This window comes from Calonectris borealis, chromosome 4 (genome assembly GCF_964195595.1).
Source record: "Calonectris borealis chromosome 4, bCalBor7.hap1.2, whole genome shotgun sequence".
NCBI lineage: Eukaryota > Metazoa > Chordata > Aves > Procellariiformes > Procellariidae > Calonectris > Calonectris borealis.
Window position 1 is genome coordinate 1,998,503 of NC_134315.1, and position 16,584 is coordinate 2,015,086.

Sequence of the window (16,584 nt, forward strand, 5' to 3'; positions counted from 1 at the left end):
CTCCTGCATACGTTGTCATGACTGAGGGAAACAAGAAGCGCGATACTTTTGTCTGCTCTCTCTCAATGCGATTCTGAATGAACTCTGGGTATATCCGAGGTTTGTCACTACGCAAACCCAAAATGTAGGTCAAAAGTCTGCGTGGTTTGCCACAGCGAATGGCTTGTATTTCATCTGCCTGAAGGCAGATGGGAACTGAGTCATCTGCTGCTGCATCATTCTTTGCTTTTCTCCTTTCCTCAACCCCGGTTTCTTTTTTCTTACCATCAGATTATGGTTGAAAGAATGCAGTGACATCAAAAGACCAGGAGAGCAATGCCTCGTACCACACATCACGCAGGGAGGGGATATTTCCCGTTTATTTTTTGTCGAAGCCATGCCTCTTTCCCAGCACAGCACCTACCACTCAAGCAGCCACTTTCGAAAGTGAATGCAAATCTCAGTTTTCTTCATTTACCTGCTATAGTTGTCTCTCATGAGAAGAAATTATCACACGTGAGCAGGAAAAAGAGGTTATTTGACCTACGGGGCATGGGAGAAGAGCTCTCTACCATTTCCATCACTGTTTACTTGGGAGGTGCACTGGTCCTTTGGCATGGTCACTTCTTATATCTCCTGAAGCAGGTCTGCCAATCAATTCACACTTTCTTTATATTACATTAAATTACATAGGACTGAAGTCTTTTGTGCTGGACGCACAAACACGCACCGCAAAAACAGCCCCTGTGTCAGTGTTATGGTCAAGTGTCCACACACGGAAAATAGTTTGAGATAATACCCACAGGAAGATCAATGATCTTTGTTTCGTGCTACTAATTTGGAGGTAAAAGGCTCAAAAAGCAGTCTAGCCCCTCTGCAATACTCATCTCTGCTTCCACAAGTTTCATGTGTTCATATAGATTAATATCAGACAAAAGTCCAGAAAACAGGACTGACAGGGTCTTGGAGAGACCACCCAGTCCATCCCTCTGTCCCAAAGCAGAATGAAGTTCTACCAAAAATGACCCTTTTCTCAGCAACTGCCTAAACTCTGCTAAGACCTTCGCAGCAGTAGGGTTTCCACAACCTCCTTCAGCTTCCATCCCAACAGTAGGAACATCACCCAGCAAAAAGTACCATTACTGATGGTATAATCTACAACATGAGGACATGAGGGGGTTATATGTAGCCCAAACAACATTTATTTCAGTGAAGGAATGGCCATTATTATAATCAACAGGAACACAGTAGGAGAGGAAGCTGATGCATCACAGTTGCTGGTACAAGAACCTACAGAACTGACAGCAGGGTTTCCTTCAGCTAAAAAAAGAAAATTACTTTTTTTTTTTAATTTCACAAGCACTTTGCAAGGGAAAGGAAAGCAATAGCATTGGCCAAAGGTAATTGGTAACTCTGCAAGTCAGAAACCCCAAACTTTCTACTTATTCTAAATAAAAAACTTGTATGCTTGTTCTGCAAGCCCCTGGCTATCACTTCTGTTCAGCAACATTTATCATGTGGGAACTTCAGAACAACCCAAATTCACTGTAACACACTGGCAGCTGAGTTGCAAGGGACCAGAAGCGACACTGCAGAGGTCAGCAATCAACTGAAGAGAGCCGGTATGGGATTCTACCAATAGAAACACGAAAAAAGCCCCGCAGTAATGCATTTGAATGTAGACACAGCCTAAGATGACACCTTATTACCCCCTCCTTTAGACTACAGGAAGAAGTAGAAATTTAACAAAAGGCTTTTTCCTCTTACCTCTTTGTTGGTGACCCCCGGGGGCAAAGTCCCATGCTTGTAATCCTCCAACAACTGCACAGCTTCCTTCAGACGGCTCTGCAAATAAAACAGTAGCACGGTCTGCAACATTGGTCCTGCACTAAATTGTTTTCTTGAAGGCAATGAATTTAAGTTATAGAATTATATCTTCTTTCATGCAAACCTTATGATGGGTCCTTTTACCCATATGATATTGAAAAAAAAAAAAAAAGGATGCATGGACACTTGTTTTCCTGGTAGGCACAGCCCTGCTGTTTTGTATCTAACCACAGAAGTGGCATAGAGGAAGAAACAAAAGAGAAAATACAAAAAACTCCCCCTCACAATGCATCTATGGAAGACATCATAAAAACTTGAGAGTCTGCAGTGTGATACCAGAGATCTGATAAATCTTGGAGATGAATGAGTTCTCACTTAAAGGTAGAAAAGAGTTTAAGACAAAACGGATGCATTTAGGTGCACTGCAGAATACCCTAAAGACATCTCAGACATTGGTATCACTCCATGCCAACTCTCAGACGAGTATTAGCCTGGAGAAGAGGAGGCTGAGGGGAGACCTCATCGCGCTCTACAACTACCTGAAAGGAGGGTGTAGCGAGGTGGGTGTTGGTCTCTTCTCCCAAGTAACTAGCGATAGGACAAGAGGAAATGGCCTCAAGTTGCGCCAAGGGAGGTTTAGATTGAACATTAGGAAAAATTTCTTTACTGAAAGAGTGGTCAGGCCTTGGAACAGGCTGCCCAGGGAAGTGGTGGAGTCACCATCCCTGGAGGTATTTAAAAGACGTGTAGATGAGGCCCTTAGGGACATGGTGTAGTGGGCATGGTGGTGTTGGGTTGACGGTTGGACACGATGATCTTAGAGGTCTTTTCCAACCTGTATGATTCTATGATTCTATGATCTCCCAGAGATGTCAACAGGCTTGGACTGAAGACCTGACTTTGCCCCCGCACACTCTCCCAATGCCGTACTGGGGAGGTATAGCTGAAGGGAAGAGCAAGGTGGAAGCCTGCACATATTAACCATCACCGCTAAGAACTCAGTGCCCATTGAAAAGTTACAACGCAGCAAGTTTTAGCCCGATCCCAGCACAGCCATATAAAGAGCAGCTCCACAGCATCTAGCTTTTAGCGGCACGCAAGGCGACATAATAGCACCGCTTTGTAACTGTGCGTTGAAGTCCAAGTTGAGTTAATTTAGCTGAAATACCATGACATTTTCATATACTTCAGATGGATCTCAGAGCGCCGCGATGCTGAACCGCTGACCTGTGCTGCTTTTTTACGGCGCCTGTTACACATTCATTCAGATGGGGTTTTTGCAACTGATTATGTGTCTCTAAAAATACCAGTCAGTCATCAGTGCAATTAGAGTTAGAATCCGACTGTCACTAGCAATTCAAGTACATGCATGTGTAAAGAAAGATCTTCCTCACATTGTGACAAAATAGAAGAATAAATACATTTTATGTGTTCAAGGGATCACAAGAGCATTAAACCGTGCTACCAGCCTGTCAGAATCATCAATTTACTCCCAGAATAATTATTCATATATATAGAAATATAAAAAAAGTGTTCTGCAGTTCAAGCAGTCAAAGTTTATATATACATATAATACTTTCAAGAACTGTATATATATAATAATTTCAAGAAATATATATATAGTGTGCATATATATGCACTATATTATATAGAGTATATATATACACTTTATATATTTCTTGAAATAAAAAAAACACAGGGCAGAAGTAGACAGGTAGAAAGATTCTTTGATTAGTCCAAGCTAAAGAGGAACAAGTCAGGATATAAAGAGCGGCTTCAGTGGGGATAAAACCGCTTATTCAAGCCTGCAGAAAGCACCAGATCACCGAGTAACAGCTCCCAAATATTTAAAGCCAAACAAATCACTCAGCTAAACGTTTTCAAAAGCCTCCTGCAGGTTATCTGTCATCCAGATGAGTAACATCAACTTCGATTTGATATTTCTGCACTAGCTCTGTTGTTTTGGCAGCTTTTCTAATATTAGTGCCGGAGGACATTTCATAAATACAGAATATTTTGTCTAAAATAACATGTAGTGTGATGGTGGCTCATCTAAAGCCCTGTAGCTTGAGTGCAATCGTGTCAAGGCTCCTCGTCGTCACTGCAAGCTCCGCTCTCACAACCCTCCTGTAAATAAGGCGAGCGTCCCTGAGCTCATTACGAGCTCGCGTCCATGGGATCGGTTGCAGGGAAACTACTTTTCTCTCTTTCATGCAAACATCAAAGAGTACGTTTCCTTGGAAGCGCCAGCAGTTACGCCAACCTGAAAGCAGCAATTAATGAATGACTATTGTCCTTAAAACGTTCAATACACGGGACATATGGAATAGTGGCAATTCCTTCACTTTGCAGAGCAAGCTGGCTGGGATTGGATCCACGACCGTTTTTACACTGACTGAGCTCACATCATCAGCGCCACGTTATTTCCAGCCCTGGTATTTTATATATGCTTGCCCTGATTAGCAGCTACTCAGCAGAAGTGGAGTCTGTACAAAGACGGCAAATGAGGCTTAGCATCAGATAGGAACGACCTCTGCAAAAAACTGTATATTCTTGGCAAAATGTGGGCTCAGAGATGAGGCTTGCTCCCGTTGGGTGCTGATGCCGAGGTCAGTGCTACCAGCCTGAAGTTCACGGCCCTGTGTCGCTACACACGCGTAACAAGTGATAAATTTTTTGTTTTCTGCCCTATTTCTGGGTCTGTTGTCCTGAAATCGGCTCCCTCTGACTCAGCCTGTCCCACGCTCCATGCCTGACATGCCCCTGCAGAAAGAGCTGCAATTGTCCTTCTCGCGCTTTGCTAAGCCACTTGCTCAGCACTTCCCAGAGTCCTTCCCAGAATCCTGCTCTGGATTTCTCTTACCAGATGAGACTTAGATCCACTCGCAGATTTTGGCATCACCCTCGACTGCTGGTGCGTTCAATCCCAGCCCCGAAGGGGACTAGCTACGTTGAGAGCATGAAGGATCTCAAAGAAAGATGGTCAGGGCCAAAACTGGACTCTATTTTAGTGCTAGGTGCGAGCACTTTCTTTTGCTCTTCTGTTCCCATTTTATTGGGCAATTAGGAAGATCAGGAAACGATATTCATCAGTTTTTACAGATTTTACAAAGAGTATCAAAGATGAAGGATGATTAAGTGTGTCCAAGAATCTCCCCCCTTTTTCAAAGGCTAGGCAATCACCCATTTCACCTAAAAAGCTGGTTGTGGAAACACTGTGCCTTACCCCCAAAATCAGAAAATTACTTAATACCGAAAAGCCTTCATTACTGGTTCAGAAAAAACATCCACCCAGCTCAAACCTTCTCCAACGCTGGCCACAAGCACGTGCACAGGGAAAAGCAAGAAGGCGGCAAGCAGAAATAACGTCTCCCCTAAGCACCTTCCCAGCCTCCCACTGCTTTCAGCCAAAGCAGGTGAGGTTTCTGTGGATTTAGTGATCTTCAGTGGATTTCTCTTCCAGCTGCTGCTTGAACCAAACTGCCGTCATCCAAGAAGACACAACGGACAAGGCCGGGTTGGACAGGGCTTTGAGCAACCTGGTCTAGTGGAAGGTGTCCCTGCCCATGGCAGGGGGGTTGGAACTAGATGATCTTTAAGGTCCCTTCCAAACCAAATCATTCTATGATTCTATGTATGTAGCAACAAAAATTTGTGTCTTAACTCTTAGCCCCCTTCCCTTATTATACATATGCTAAAACTGTCTTAAAATTTAAACTTATCTTAATAAAAAATAATATGCAAGTGATAGAGTGAATATGCAAGTCCTTTCCTGGAAGGAGCTTGCATTCTTTAGGAGCATAAGTACGTACATCCTGAATACTTCAGTGGATAAGGCCAGTTGCTGGTCATACTTTTCCATGTCTATCCAATATCCCAGACAGAGAAATGAGTCCTTATTATTTCAGCCAAGTCCTCTTGACATTGGACAAAAAGGAAGAGTTATGAATTAGGATGATATTTTCTGGTGATGCAGCACTGGGTGATGCACTGTTCCTCCAGAAGGGCTGAAGATCTCATACAGAAGAAAAGCTGACCTTGAGAAACAGGCACATGGGATGAAATCCAACGGCACGGATGCGTGGCCATGCTCTTCTGGGCAGGCTCAAATTCCTGCAAGACCCTCAGGGCTCTGTAGCTGGAATGACCAACTACAAGAAAGACCAGCTAAGAGTGTTTGTTGATCACTGGAAAACTATGAAGCACTGCAGGCATGAGAAACAAATAGGATTTTTAGGCTGCTTCAGGCATTTCCAACCTGTGAAGAAAAGTAATCATACCAGATCACAACAGGACTTGAGCTTCTTGAAGTTGTTCTTGATAGCTCCTTGCCCTATCGGCCTCATGGTTGTTTAAAAATATCGTATTAGGAAAAAGCTATTACCTAGCATGAGTATCGATAAAATATAATTGTATAATATTTTAGATAGCCCGATAATCCAGAGGTGAAAAGCCAGACAGCTGAGTGACTAATGACTGCAGATCCAGGGAAGACAACCCTTCCGGCCTCCAAAGCTAGAAAATAACCCAGGAGTGCCAGCACAACATTCTGGAGAGCCATTTGTGCTCGTTATTGGTATGTGTTTTTGTCACTGAAATTACCTACACTGTGTGTCTTGCAAATTATCTACACAGAACAGCGTGTAACTGAATGAAAAACTGGAAGTAATAGATGAATGGGTCTGTGTTCTATTTTTTTCTCCTTCTCTTGAGGAAATCTTAGTAGTTACTATAACAACCCTGGCCAGATCCCATCTTGTTTAGTATGGTAACAAACAGAAAACAAAAAAGCCCGATTTTGCTTTTAAAATTGCAGTCTTCATGAATTTCCTCTTTCAGCTCCATGGGGAGAGAGAGGAACTTTCTCAAAGAAAAGAATCCTAGACCAACACTGCGGATGGTTCCCGAGGTTGACAAAAGAGTGGTACAGAAAGCGAGCAAAAGTGTTAAACGCAGGGACCACATTAAGAAGACACTTTTCACATGGCTTGGAGGTGTTCAGGTAGTTTTAGTGAACGACCCACAGCCTCAAAATTTTGTCAGTCAAACTACACGGTTGCCTTTTATCCCCTGGAGAAAAGTCAAGCACGCTCTTTTAACAAGAGCCTCCAAAAAATAGGCAATAACTTCACAGCGTGCTACAGCTCCAAATGCCAACCAGCTCCACTCCCCGGCTTTTAGCAGGATACAGCATTATTATTATAGTTGATAATGTCTAAGATTACACTTCATTTCCATTTTAACAGGGAAAAAAGAGGTCTGTCTACAAGGTTGTGCTACTGTTTCAATATTTATTGTTGCTTGATTTCTCTACTGCTATCTGTAGGAAGAAGTGTCACTTGAGTTTTTACAGCATCACTTAAAAAAAAAAAGCAACCACAGTTTTTGCTAGTACGTATCATTTCTTACATACCCCTTTTCTCATAAAAACTAGAGCACTTCTAGTGGTGGATGATGGGGTCTCAGCTCTCACAATAGGGTGCTAGACAGACCATCTGCACCCGGAGGATGTTCTTACAAACCTAAGCCCAGAAGCAGTGCCAGCGATCTACCACTCTCAGCGATTCAGAAGCTCTAACTCCACATTGGTGCTCCACCACAGCAGCCTAAGCCACGTCCACCTGGGAAACACTACCCAACAAGAAGTCGTCTTTGGAAAAAGGCTCAACCATTGCCTCATGCTGAACACAGCTGGAAAACACCCAGGTTTTGCACTACAGCTCAGTTCACCAAGCCCATGAGAGGTATGCAATGGGCTACCACTGATCCGTGAGCCTGGGTTTTATGGTTATGGCTGTGCTATTAAACAAGTCAGAGCCTGGGCATGAGCCTGCATCAGCAAGATCTCTGGCATAGTTTTGATTCAGAGGATCCAGCCCTCTGCCGAGTGATTCTCGGTCACAGTTCGGGAGTTACCATGGGCCAGGACAGCTGCCAGTAGGCACCTTCTGGAGAGGAAGAGCGCTCGGCTGCATGGCACAAGCCACATCCGCTGGCTGCACAGCCAAAAACCACTACCTGACTCAGTTTGAATGAACCGGCTTAGATTTTACCCATAGGTTTTAGTGCAAAGAACGAATGTAACCCGTTCTGCCCTGAGTCAGGCCAACAGGCGTTGACTCAGAAGGTCGTTGCCTGGAGTACACTTGCAGGACTACATCAGCAGACGTTTCAGGCTTTGTAGAAACAGTTGCTGAAGGATCACGTTATTAGGGGCTTTGTTTGGCGTGCCAAAGAAAGGAGGAGAAAGAACAAAACCAGAGATGCCAGCAGGGCAGTAGCCCACATCACCCTGAGCTAACGGCCACCTCCAGGAATCCTTCGTTGGCACCCCGAGTCCCTCGCGGCCATCACTCCAGCTCCCTGGCGGGATAGAGGACAACCGCGTTGGGTCCCATAGATGACTGCACACATGTACAGGCGTCAGACACCTCCATCCAGCTCGTGAGCTCTTGTACTGATTTTTCACCTTGTCCTCCTTGCTCGAGGGCACACTGTTTCTGTCTGAAAGATCTGTGCCTTGTCTTCTCTTGGATCTCAACTGATGCCTACACATGGCTTAGAGCTGCCTCCAGAAACCCATATGTGCACATACAGACCGTAATAACAGTCATTATGCCAGTAGCACTACAACATTACTGTTACAGAATCAACAGAAAAAGAGTCAAGTTTTACATTTGAGGCTTTTAAGAAAAATATCCACTGATGGGACAGGGCATGCTGGAACAGTTTGCATCTCGCTCTGCTCGTACGGGGCTGGTATCGGGGTTTCGAGGCCGCAGTAGCCCAGTGATGATCCGCTGTGCGCCTGCGAGTTTCACTGGTTTCAGGTTCAGACCAACGATGACTTACTGGCACATGATCCAAAGCAAGAGTCTTCTGGCCACCGGCACCACAAATTTGACGTGGGATACGGAAATCCAGCTGTGTTCTGCCATCAGCGACTCGACAGTTTCCGATTTTGTCTCACTGCTCTACGGATGATACATACGGCAGACTTGACTCCAGCTGGCCCTATTGTATTGGATCTACAGTGACAGACAACAGGAGCCAGAAACTTTTTGTTCAAGTAGAGCCAGCAGATGTGACACTGAATAAACACAGACAGTCAATCTGCTGAGTAAGAAGGTATCGTTCATATAAATAACATACATCTAATCCTGCTTCCATTTTAAACCCAAATATGGGAATGCAAGATGCTCAGCGCTCTGCAGATCTATGCTTTGAACAATGAGATAAAGCAAAAGCAGATAACACACAGCCCCTGTGAGCTCAGTTTAATTCTTATTTCACTTTTGATTTGAATTATTGTCAGATCCACAGCTTTCTCCACGAAGAGCTTCCCACAGAGCGTTAACAGTCTGTCCAGGCTAATGTCAGATGAGATAAGTTAGCCTTATCAAAATATCTGCAGGTCCCTACTGCTTCTCCCAATGGACCTTAATTACAGAGCAATTAAAAGTATTATTCCAATCATTTTAACCTCACACATGTCAAAAATAGGCATTACACCCACTGAGGGGTTTCTCATGGTCTCAGTGACAGGACTTGTTGGGCTTGACCTCTGAAATGACACATTTTCTGCTTACTGGAAAAGTTTGCAAATTTGCAGCTGCCAAAAAAATTATTTAATTAGAAAGCCAGTAATTATCTGAATTAGCACACAAGAAAACCTCCTCTTTAGAGGCGACATGCAATATTGACACAAGGTCGGTGCCTTGTTTCAATATCATACGCACCCAGAAAGCAAGTAAAATTAGTAGGTAAGTTTGATACAGACAATTATTCTACCAGAACCCACTACAGATAAAACTGGAGCAACTGGCTTCCAAGTGCCCCTGCCACGTGCCTCGCACAAGCACACACTTTCTTTTTGAGAGTTCACAGACTGCGAAGTATGGCTACAACATAATCCAGTACTCAGAATGCATCCCTTGAGGATTAAAGCTTAAGAACCTCTAAAAGACAAGGAAGTTTTTAATTGTGTTAAGAATTTGCTTTATTGAAAAAACAAATGAGTAAGAGAGGACTGTCACTGAGAATAATTATACTCGATATCACTGTGCTCGGTTTCCCCCACTCAGAGGGATCACTTCACCCTTCCTCAAAACACAGCCAACAGTAGGATGCAATGATGTAACACAGAGGAATTAAAAAAAGGATGTAGAAAAAGAAAAATATTATTACATCTCCCAGCATCTTCCATGGGATTAACCTCCATTCTCATTACAGACTCATTTATCTACTTTTTTTTTTCTTCATTTGCTAGAGAGCTCCTCCAAGACAAACAACAATTTATTTGTTCCCCGAGAACCCCGGGCCTGAAAGATGAAGCCATCTGTCAGGGGGAAGGAGCTCTCCGTAAACGGTTGCTTTCTCATCAAACCCTTTCTAGATCTTAATTTGCCACCTAAATTATCAAATGAAACCAAACAGCCTTTAGTTACATGTATATACAAAGTATTTTAAAGCACAAGATCAGATAGACAGAGCGCAGCAAGTAGGTCAATCAACAAAGCAGCTCTTGTGCTCTGAGAAGTGCTTCCCATGACCCCAGGTGTTCATATCTGTTTCGCCAAGAGACTTCTCTAGGAAAAGAGAGCTCATGTAGACTTCATAAAACGCACAGCAGAAGGTCTACTGAAGCATCGCTACCATATAATTCAAACTCCCAAAGAAAATGGACGGAGGGCATTGCCTTCCTTGGACAGCCACCAAGCCATTCCTGAAGACCACGAAGAGACCTAAGCTTATTAGACCCCATTGAAGGACACCAAATCTCCCTTGTTTGTTGAGGTTCAGTTTGGGGTCCAGAATTGCTTGAGGCACTCAGATCTTGACAGCTGTCTCCAGGATAAAAATGGGCCACTCGGATGTTGTTCTTTTTTCCCTAGGTCTCACCTTCTTAGAAAAACCTCACCAAAAGGTGTCTGGAAAAATTAAGTTAACCAGCTGACCACTCTGTACCCCCAACCTTACCAACCTCTTCAAAAAACTTCTAACAATTTGAAAAGGGGACAACAGGAAGGTAGAAAAGCATTCTGAGCCACAGGAGGGATCATCTCAAAGTTCAGAGCAGGTACCCAACTTACAGATAGCTTACCCAAGAGTCTAGACACCCTCTATATTCAATGGAGCATGACAAGCAAGACAATTGCCCTCAAAGGCAGAAGAGATTCAGCTCTTAAAAAAGTAAGAAATTCAGAAAGGAGGGGAAAAGTGAGCCTTTCAGGAACCTAAAATACCTGTTCTGGAACCAGAACTGCTTGTTGCTGGAGGTAACAAAACGGGTAGACAGAATTACAGGTTTTGAGTGCACAGTGAAACCAGACTGAGTTATAATGCTCAATTTAAATTGTTTCATTATACTACCATAACCGTAGTGTGAAAGTGCTTATCCCATCCCAAATGGGAACACAGTCATTCTCCTTAAACCTGTTTTGTAACCGCAAAAAGTAGAATCACTAACTCAATCAAGTTCACTCGTATCCTCCCACTTGGGAGATACACAAGAAGTAGGTTTGAGAATTTTGTCTTTTTTCTGTATTAATGCCATTATAAAAACCAACAGTTTGGTCTTGCATTATGTACAGTGGGTTACTCAGCTTAAAAAAAAAAAACTATATACATACACACGCTATAGGCTTAAATGGAGATTTGAGAAAGGTGAGGATTATTATTAGAACATGGAAACATTCCCAAAGGAAGAGAAATTTTAACTAAACAGAACTGGATGAATGATCTCCACCCAACAGAATTCTCCTCCAAAATGGGGAAAACAAAACAAGCTGAGGCATAACAAAATCCACCAAAAAGATGAGCAGAATCACCTGTTTCTTCTGTCCTACCAGAAGAAGTTCTCTTCCCAGTGACCTCAACTCAGGACCTCCTGGCGCAGCTGCCTGGAGCCCAGGACCCGTGTTCACCCTCAAAAACCCCAAGGACATCCTGTCCCCTGCATCACGCCCCAGAGCAGTAGGCTGGAAAGCACACGCTTATGGAAACCTACCAAATACCAACTCTGCAAAGCTCACTAGTGCAAATTAGCCTAGAGAGAGGGGTGTTTCAATGTTTGTCTGGATCCATATATTTCTGAGCCTCAGTTTCCTCTTTAGGTGTTTAATTAACATTCTCAGTGCATGACAAAAATGGTCAAAGGCAGTCTCCCTTCTCCAACATCCCATTCCCTTTTGCATGCAAAGCACCCTCTCCTTCCCTCCAAAAATTATCATTACGTAGTGATTTATGAATTTCAGAATCAAAATCATGAAAAATATATAAAGAGAGCTCACAAACTACACAAAACAGCCCCTGCATCACCGCAAATGCACGCTGAAGGATTCCCCACACTGTCAAACACTCCTTCAATACGCACTGCGTTGCACTTAACTGTAAATCTCTGCTAAGGTAAGAGCAGAACCAAGACTTTAATGCTTAGTACCGTTTTTATTTATTCCGGCATACGTGCTTATATGCTCTTTAAATAGCATCTACAAAGTGCACTGCATCCTCAGGTAGCGTGATTTTTCATTCCCTTTTATCATGACACAATGATGGCTAACAGTCTCTTCGGAATTGTGACATTCTTTTGCTAGCAGGTTACCTCTCCAGGCTGAGCTCCATATCAAGGTTGGTGGCTTTTGAAAATTGATCTCAGACTTGATCTGAGCCTGTGCTTTTACAAGGCAAAGCATAATCTTCAATGTGATGGTGTAAGAACAGCTGCTTTATTGTCTGCCGCTCTCTTGGGCACACATCCAAAAGGTACTCAAAATGAATGACACGGTACATCTTAGCCTTATGTTTTTGAAAAAAGCTAGTTGATTCAGAAGGAAAAGATTATTTAAAGTTGCATCAGGTCTTTTTTCCCCCTGCCACCACAGTGTGTAAGGAACTGGACTCAGTTCACCACTAGCTATAGTAAGCAGTTCAGCTCCCTGCGTTTTCAGAATTGTTTGCACATATATTGTCATCTTACGCTACTCCACCTCCAAAAGAAAAAAAACACATTAAACAGAGAAAAGCAAAAAGAAAAAGGAAAAGGCAGCTGCCCTTCACTGAAAGCAAAATCCTAAGTTTTCTGGCCAACAGGCAGAATTTAAGATCACCAGTAGAAATATTTCTCCTAAAGGATTCCCCACAACTATTAGCTCAGTATTTTATGAAAGCAGGGAAATGCAGTAATGCTGGACAACACTAAATGAAACGTAAATGGGGCAGAAACGCAAAAGTCTGTTACAAACAGGGTAATAACTACGGAAAAACTACAACAACTTGCTCAGAAAAGGTCTTCCTGAGCGCAGCCGCTGAAAAACTGCAGTGCGAGCCCACCCAGCTCATACTGCAGCTCTCTCATCAACTCACTTGCATTTTTTTCTTGCAGGAATTTTTCTTCTGAGAAGCAGGCATCACTGGCAAGTTTGACTGAAACCAGTTCAGGGTCTCACCAGTTACCAGAGGGAGAGGGGAGACTGACGGGTGTGGATTCACTGATGTCTAATAAAGAGCAAGTCTCTGGTACAGATTTAACAGAGCTCAGTTGGGCAATCAATCAACAGTGAAACACAAATCCACTGGAAACCTGGCTTCATTACTTCTGCTGTTCACAGAAGAAATTGTTTTTAATCGAAACCTGTCTAATAAACAGTACTTTCAGAAAACAAGGCGCGTATACATTACCTCAGTAACAAAGAGAGTGCGCGGATCAATGATGTCCAAGAAGTGCCTGAATCTGCCATAAAATGAAGTCTGAAAGACAGGAAAAAAAAAACAAAATGTGTTCAGTTAGAAATTGCCTTTCATCTGCTGCAGAGAAAGGTTTTATTTCCTCCACAGAACTAAGTAGCAACTAAAAAGAAATAATACAGAAGCTATTCACTGGTAATTTGTGATAGAAAGTCTGAAAGGAAAAGATGAGGACTTGGACCCTGCCAATAGCAGCATTGCTCTTAACAGGATACCAATATAGATGCTTTAATAAAGGGATACTATTAAGCTGCTAAAATATCCTTTACTTTTTCCCAAAAAAAGACGTATTGCCTGCTTAACCCTCCCTATGGGACTCCTGGGAGATGTCTCAGGCCACAAAAACCCAACAGCGCTGCTCCAGACCTCCCACGCCGAGCGATGCTGTCGAAGGAATTCCCACCCTGCAAAGTCTTTAACACCGTCCCTACGCTGCTTGTCCTCGTTCCCACAAGCACCCATCTTGCGGGACCAGCAACACCACAGTGCCCCTGATTTTAGGGAGAGGCTAGCGTGAAGAAACTTCTGCACCCATACACTGCTGGAGAAAAAGGTATGTAAAATTCTATTTTCAAATGCTCTAAAAAGAGTTTTCTCCTTGGTGGAAGAAGGAGAAAGGTAAAAGACGAAACTAAGTACAAACCCAGTTTTATGTCTTACATTTATTGCAGAATTGTCCAGGCATTAAACTAGGGCTGGGTTTCATTGTGCCAGTCCCTACACAAACACAGAGCAGAAGATGGACTGTGAACCTTAACATATGTAAAAGAAACCATAACTTTATGGTTTGGGCTTGTTCTTAGCTGCATGTTTGGAAAATCCAATCTAGATGTGCATGCATAGTGATAATGCTGTGCAAGAGCTGGTGAAGACGCCTTCGTCAGGAGCAGCAAAAGTGTCTGAAGGACCAGAAAGGGATCCAGAGAACTGGGAACAGAGTTTGAAAGAAAGGGGAAGGTGTCTGCGAAATAGGCTGGAAAAATCATGGGCAGCTCCAAAGGAAAGGAGAGCAGTTTTGACTCAGTATTTAAAAAAGAAAAAAAAAAAAAATTAATTTAGGCAAGCCCAAAGCACCGGACCATGAAATATTGATATGTTAAGAACACTCAGGATACATGTCCATTGTGACTCAAACACCAGCCTGGATTCTTTCATCTGGATGCCGATGTAGGCTGAGTGCCAGAGCTGCCTTAGTGCAGCCTACACTCTCATCTGGACATCGGCAAGGCCAAATGGACGCGGGGCAGCCCGGTCCAGCGGCTGCTCTCTCCCCCGCGGCTTCTCCCCAGCAGAATTTGCACCAGGAATTTGCAGCCCACCGCGGATGTGGAAAGGACACAGGTTAGGGACCTCCAGGTGCTCTTGAATATTGGGACCCCTTTGCCCTGGGTACTCTCCAGCCACGTGCAGGCAAATCTCTTTTTGCGTTTGTAATGCAGAAGCATGCTACAAATAAAGGACTGGAAAATGGATAAAGCAGCAAGAATGGCATTTAATCACAGCCTGGCATAATTTTATGAAACGTGCTGGTTCTTCTCTGCTGAATCCATCGAGCATAGAGAAATACCAGTAATACTGCCTACTTATTCAGGCAGAAATCCCTCTCTAATGGCAGTTTCCAGCAATACTGCTGTCCACCACCTCGCGTTGCAACACCCCGTTCTCAGCTGCTTACAAAACTCTCTGCTGTTATTTTTCCATGTTCTGCACTAAAAAAAGAAAAACCCACAACTAAACAAAACAGCTTCACATAACTTCAGAAAAAAAGCCCAGTGGTTTTTAATTAGCATTGATTTAATTAACACTAATTCTGGTACTTTCTAGCTTTTGCGAGCTTGACATTTTGCTGCCTTGCTTTTATTTTCAATATAAAGATCTCTGCAGATGCCACTGCCCTCCACATCACTACTGCCCGATGCTTGCCAGTGGTGCGGGGAGTGACATGACTAACGCATGACTCACTTGGTCCCTCGTCACGTTATCCTGAGCGCTCCCACGTACCGTCGTCCCTCTCCCACTGCCCATCCTTCTGAACAGCAGCAAGAGAATTCAGAGCAGTTGTAAGTACATGGCTTAAACAAGCACAAAAGGGGGGGATTTTTAAGTTTAAGTGGTCTCGACCTCTCCACTGCCTTCACCGTTGTGATATGCATTTCACGGTGAGAAAACCAATATTAAATGGAATTAAATAGAACATCAGTATTTTATACCCACTTTACAAAGGTGTAAATGACAGTACAAGGACAAGGAAGGGGGAATGAGACCGTAAGTTCAAATGTGCATGATGTAAATGTTATTTTAGAAGTACAGATTTAAATTTGCAAAGTTGCAGAGGCTCTCGGGAAGCCGGTCTCATAGCCCAGGGTCGTCGTTCATTTGGCTCAGCGCTGGTCTCCTGCTCTGATCCCTGCCTGGTGCAACCTCAGCAACGCCCAGCTAAGGACACGTTTCAGCAGCTCAAACCCACCCTGCCGCAATCCCGTTCCCACACTCCCTCCTCCTCCTCTCCTGCCCTGTGCCAGCGCTGACACTCACCCGATGCTGCAACCGGCTGATCGGGGAGGTAAGAGTGCCAAAAGTCTACTCCTGAAATGAGGGATTCGTTTTCAGGTGGTGGTGTTGCCTGGACCCATTCCTTCTGCGGTCAGACAAGCCCCAGGGCAAGGGCCGGACCATTCGAGCGGGGTCAGGACAACAGCTCTCACCCAGGCTCCCACGGAGCTGCACAGCAAGGTCCAGAGCAAAAAACATAAAAATAAGAAAGCTGTTTATACCATGCAGAGCTGCTGACCATTCCCCCAAATACTTATGGCCAACATTCACATCTTTAAGTACACACACACACAAAACCAACCAGAAATGCTGCAACCCAGTAAGGGAAGAAGTGGTTTTCCAGCCCCATGAAACTTAAAAGATCTGTATGAAAAAGTCTTGGGGCTTTCTGAAGTCTTTCTTCGAGAAGCAAAATTGCTTTAACCTTCTAGCCTTCTTCCTGGAAAAAAAAGAGCCTGAATATACAGACTAGGCTAGGAA

General features: G+C 43.7%; 1 protein-coding gene across 4 annotated transcripts in view; it reads right to left on the bottom strand.

Annotated features, from left to right (window-relative positions):
- Nucleotides 1-16,584, bottom strand: part of SFXN5 (sideroflexin 5) — a 107,246-nt gene that overhangs the window by 81,878 nt on the left and 8,784 nt on the right. For 2 of the 4 annotated variants that reach the window (XM_075148340.1, XM_075148342.1), the window contains exons 2-6: nt 16,406-16,543; nt 16,087-16,272; nt 15,514-15,580; nt 13,486-13,554; nt 1,747-1,824 (exon numbers count right to left, since the gene is read on the bottom strand). In XM_075148340.1, coding sequence (XP_075004441.1) covers nt 1,747-1,824; nt 13,486-13,554; nt 15,514-15,576 — 210 coding nt within the window. In that variant the 5' untranslated portion in view covers nt 15,577-15,580; nt 16,087-16,272; nt 16,406-16,543. The remainder of the gene's footprint in view (nt 1-1,746; nt 1,825-13,485; nt 13,555-15,513; nt 15,581-16,086; nt 16,273-16,405; nt 16,544-16,584) is intronic. The other 2 variants (XM_075148341.1, XM_075148339.1) reach the window with 1 other exon arrangement.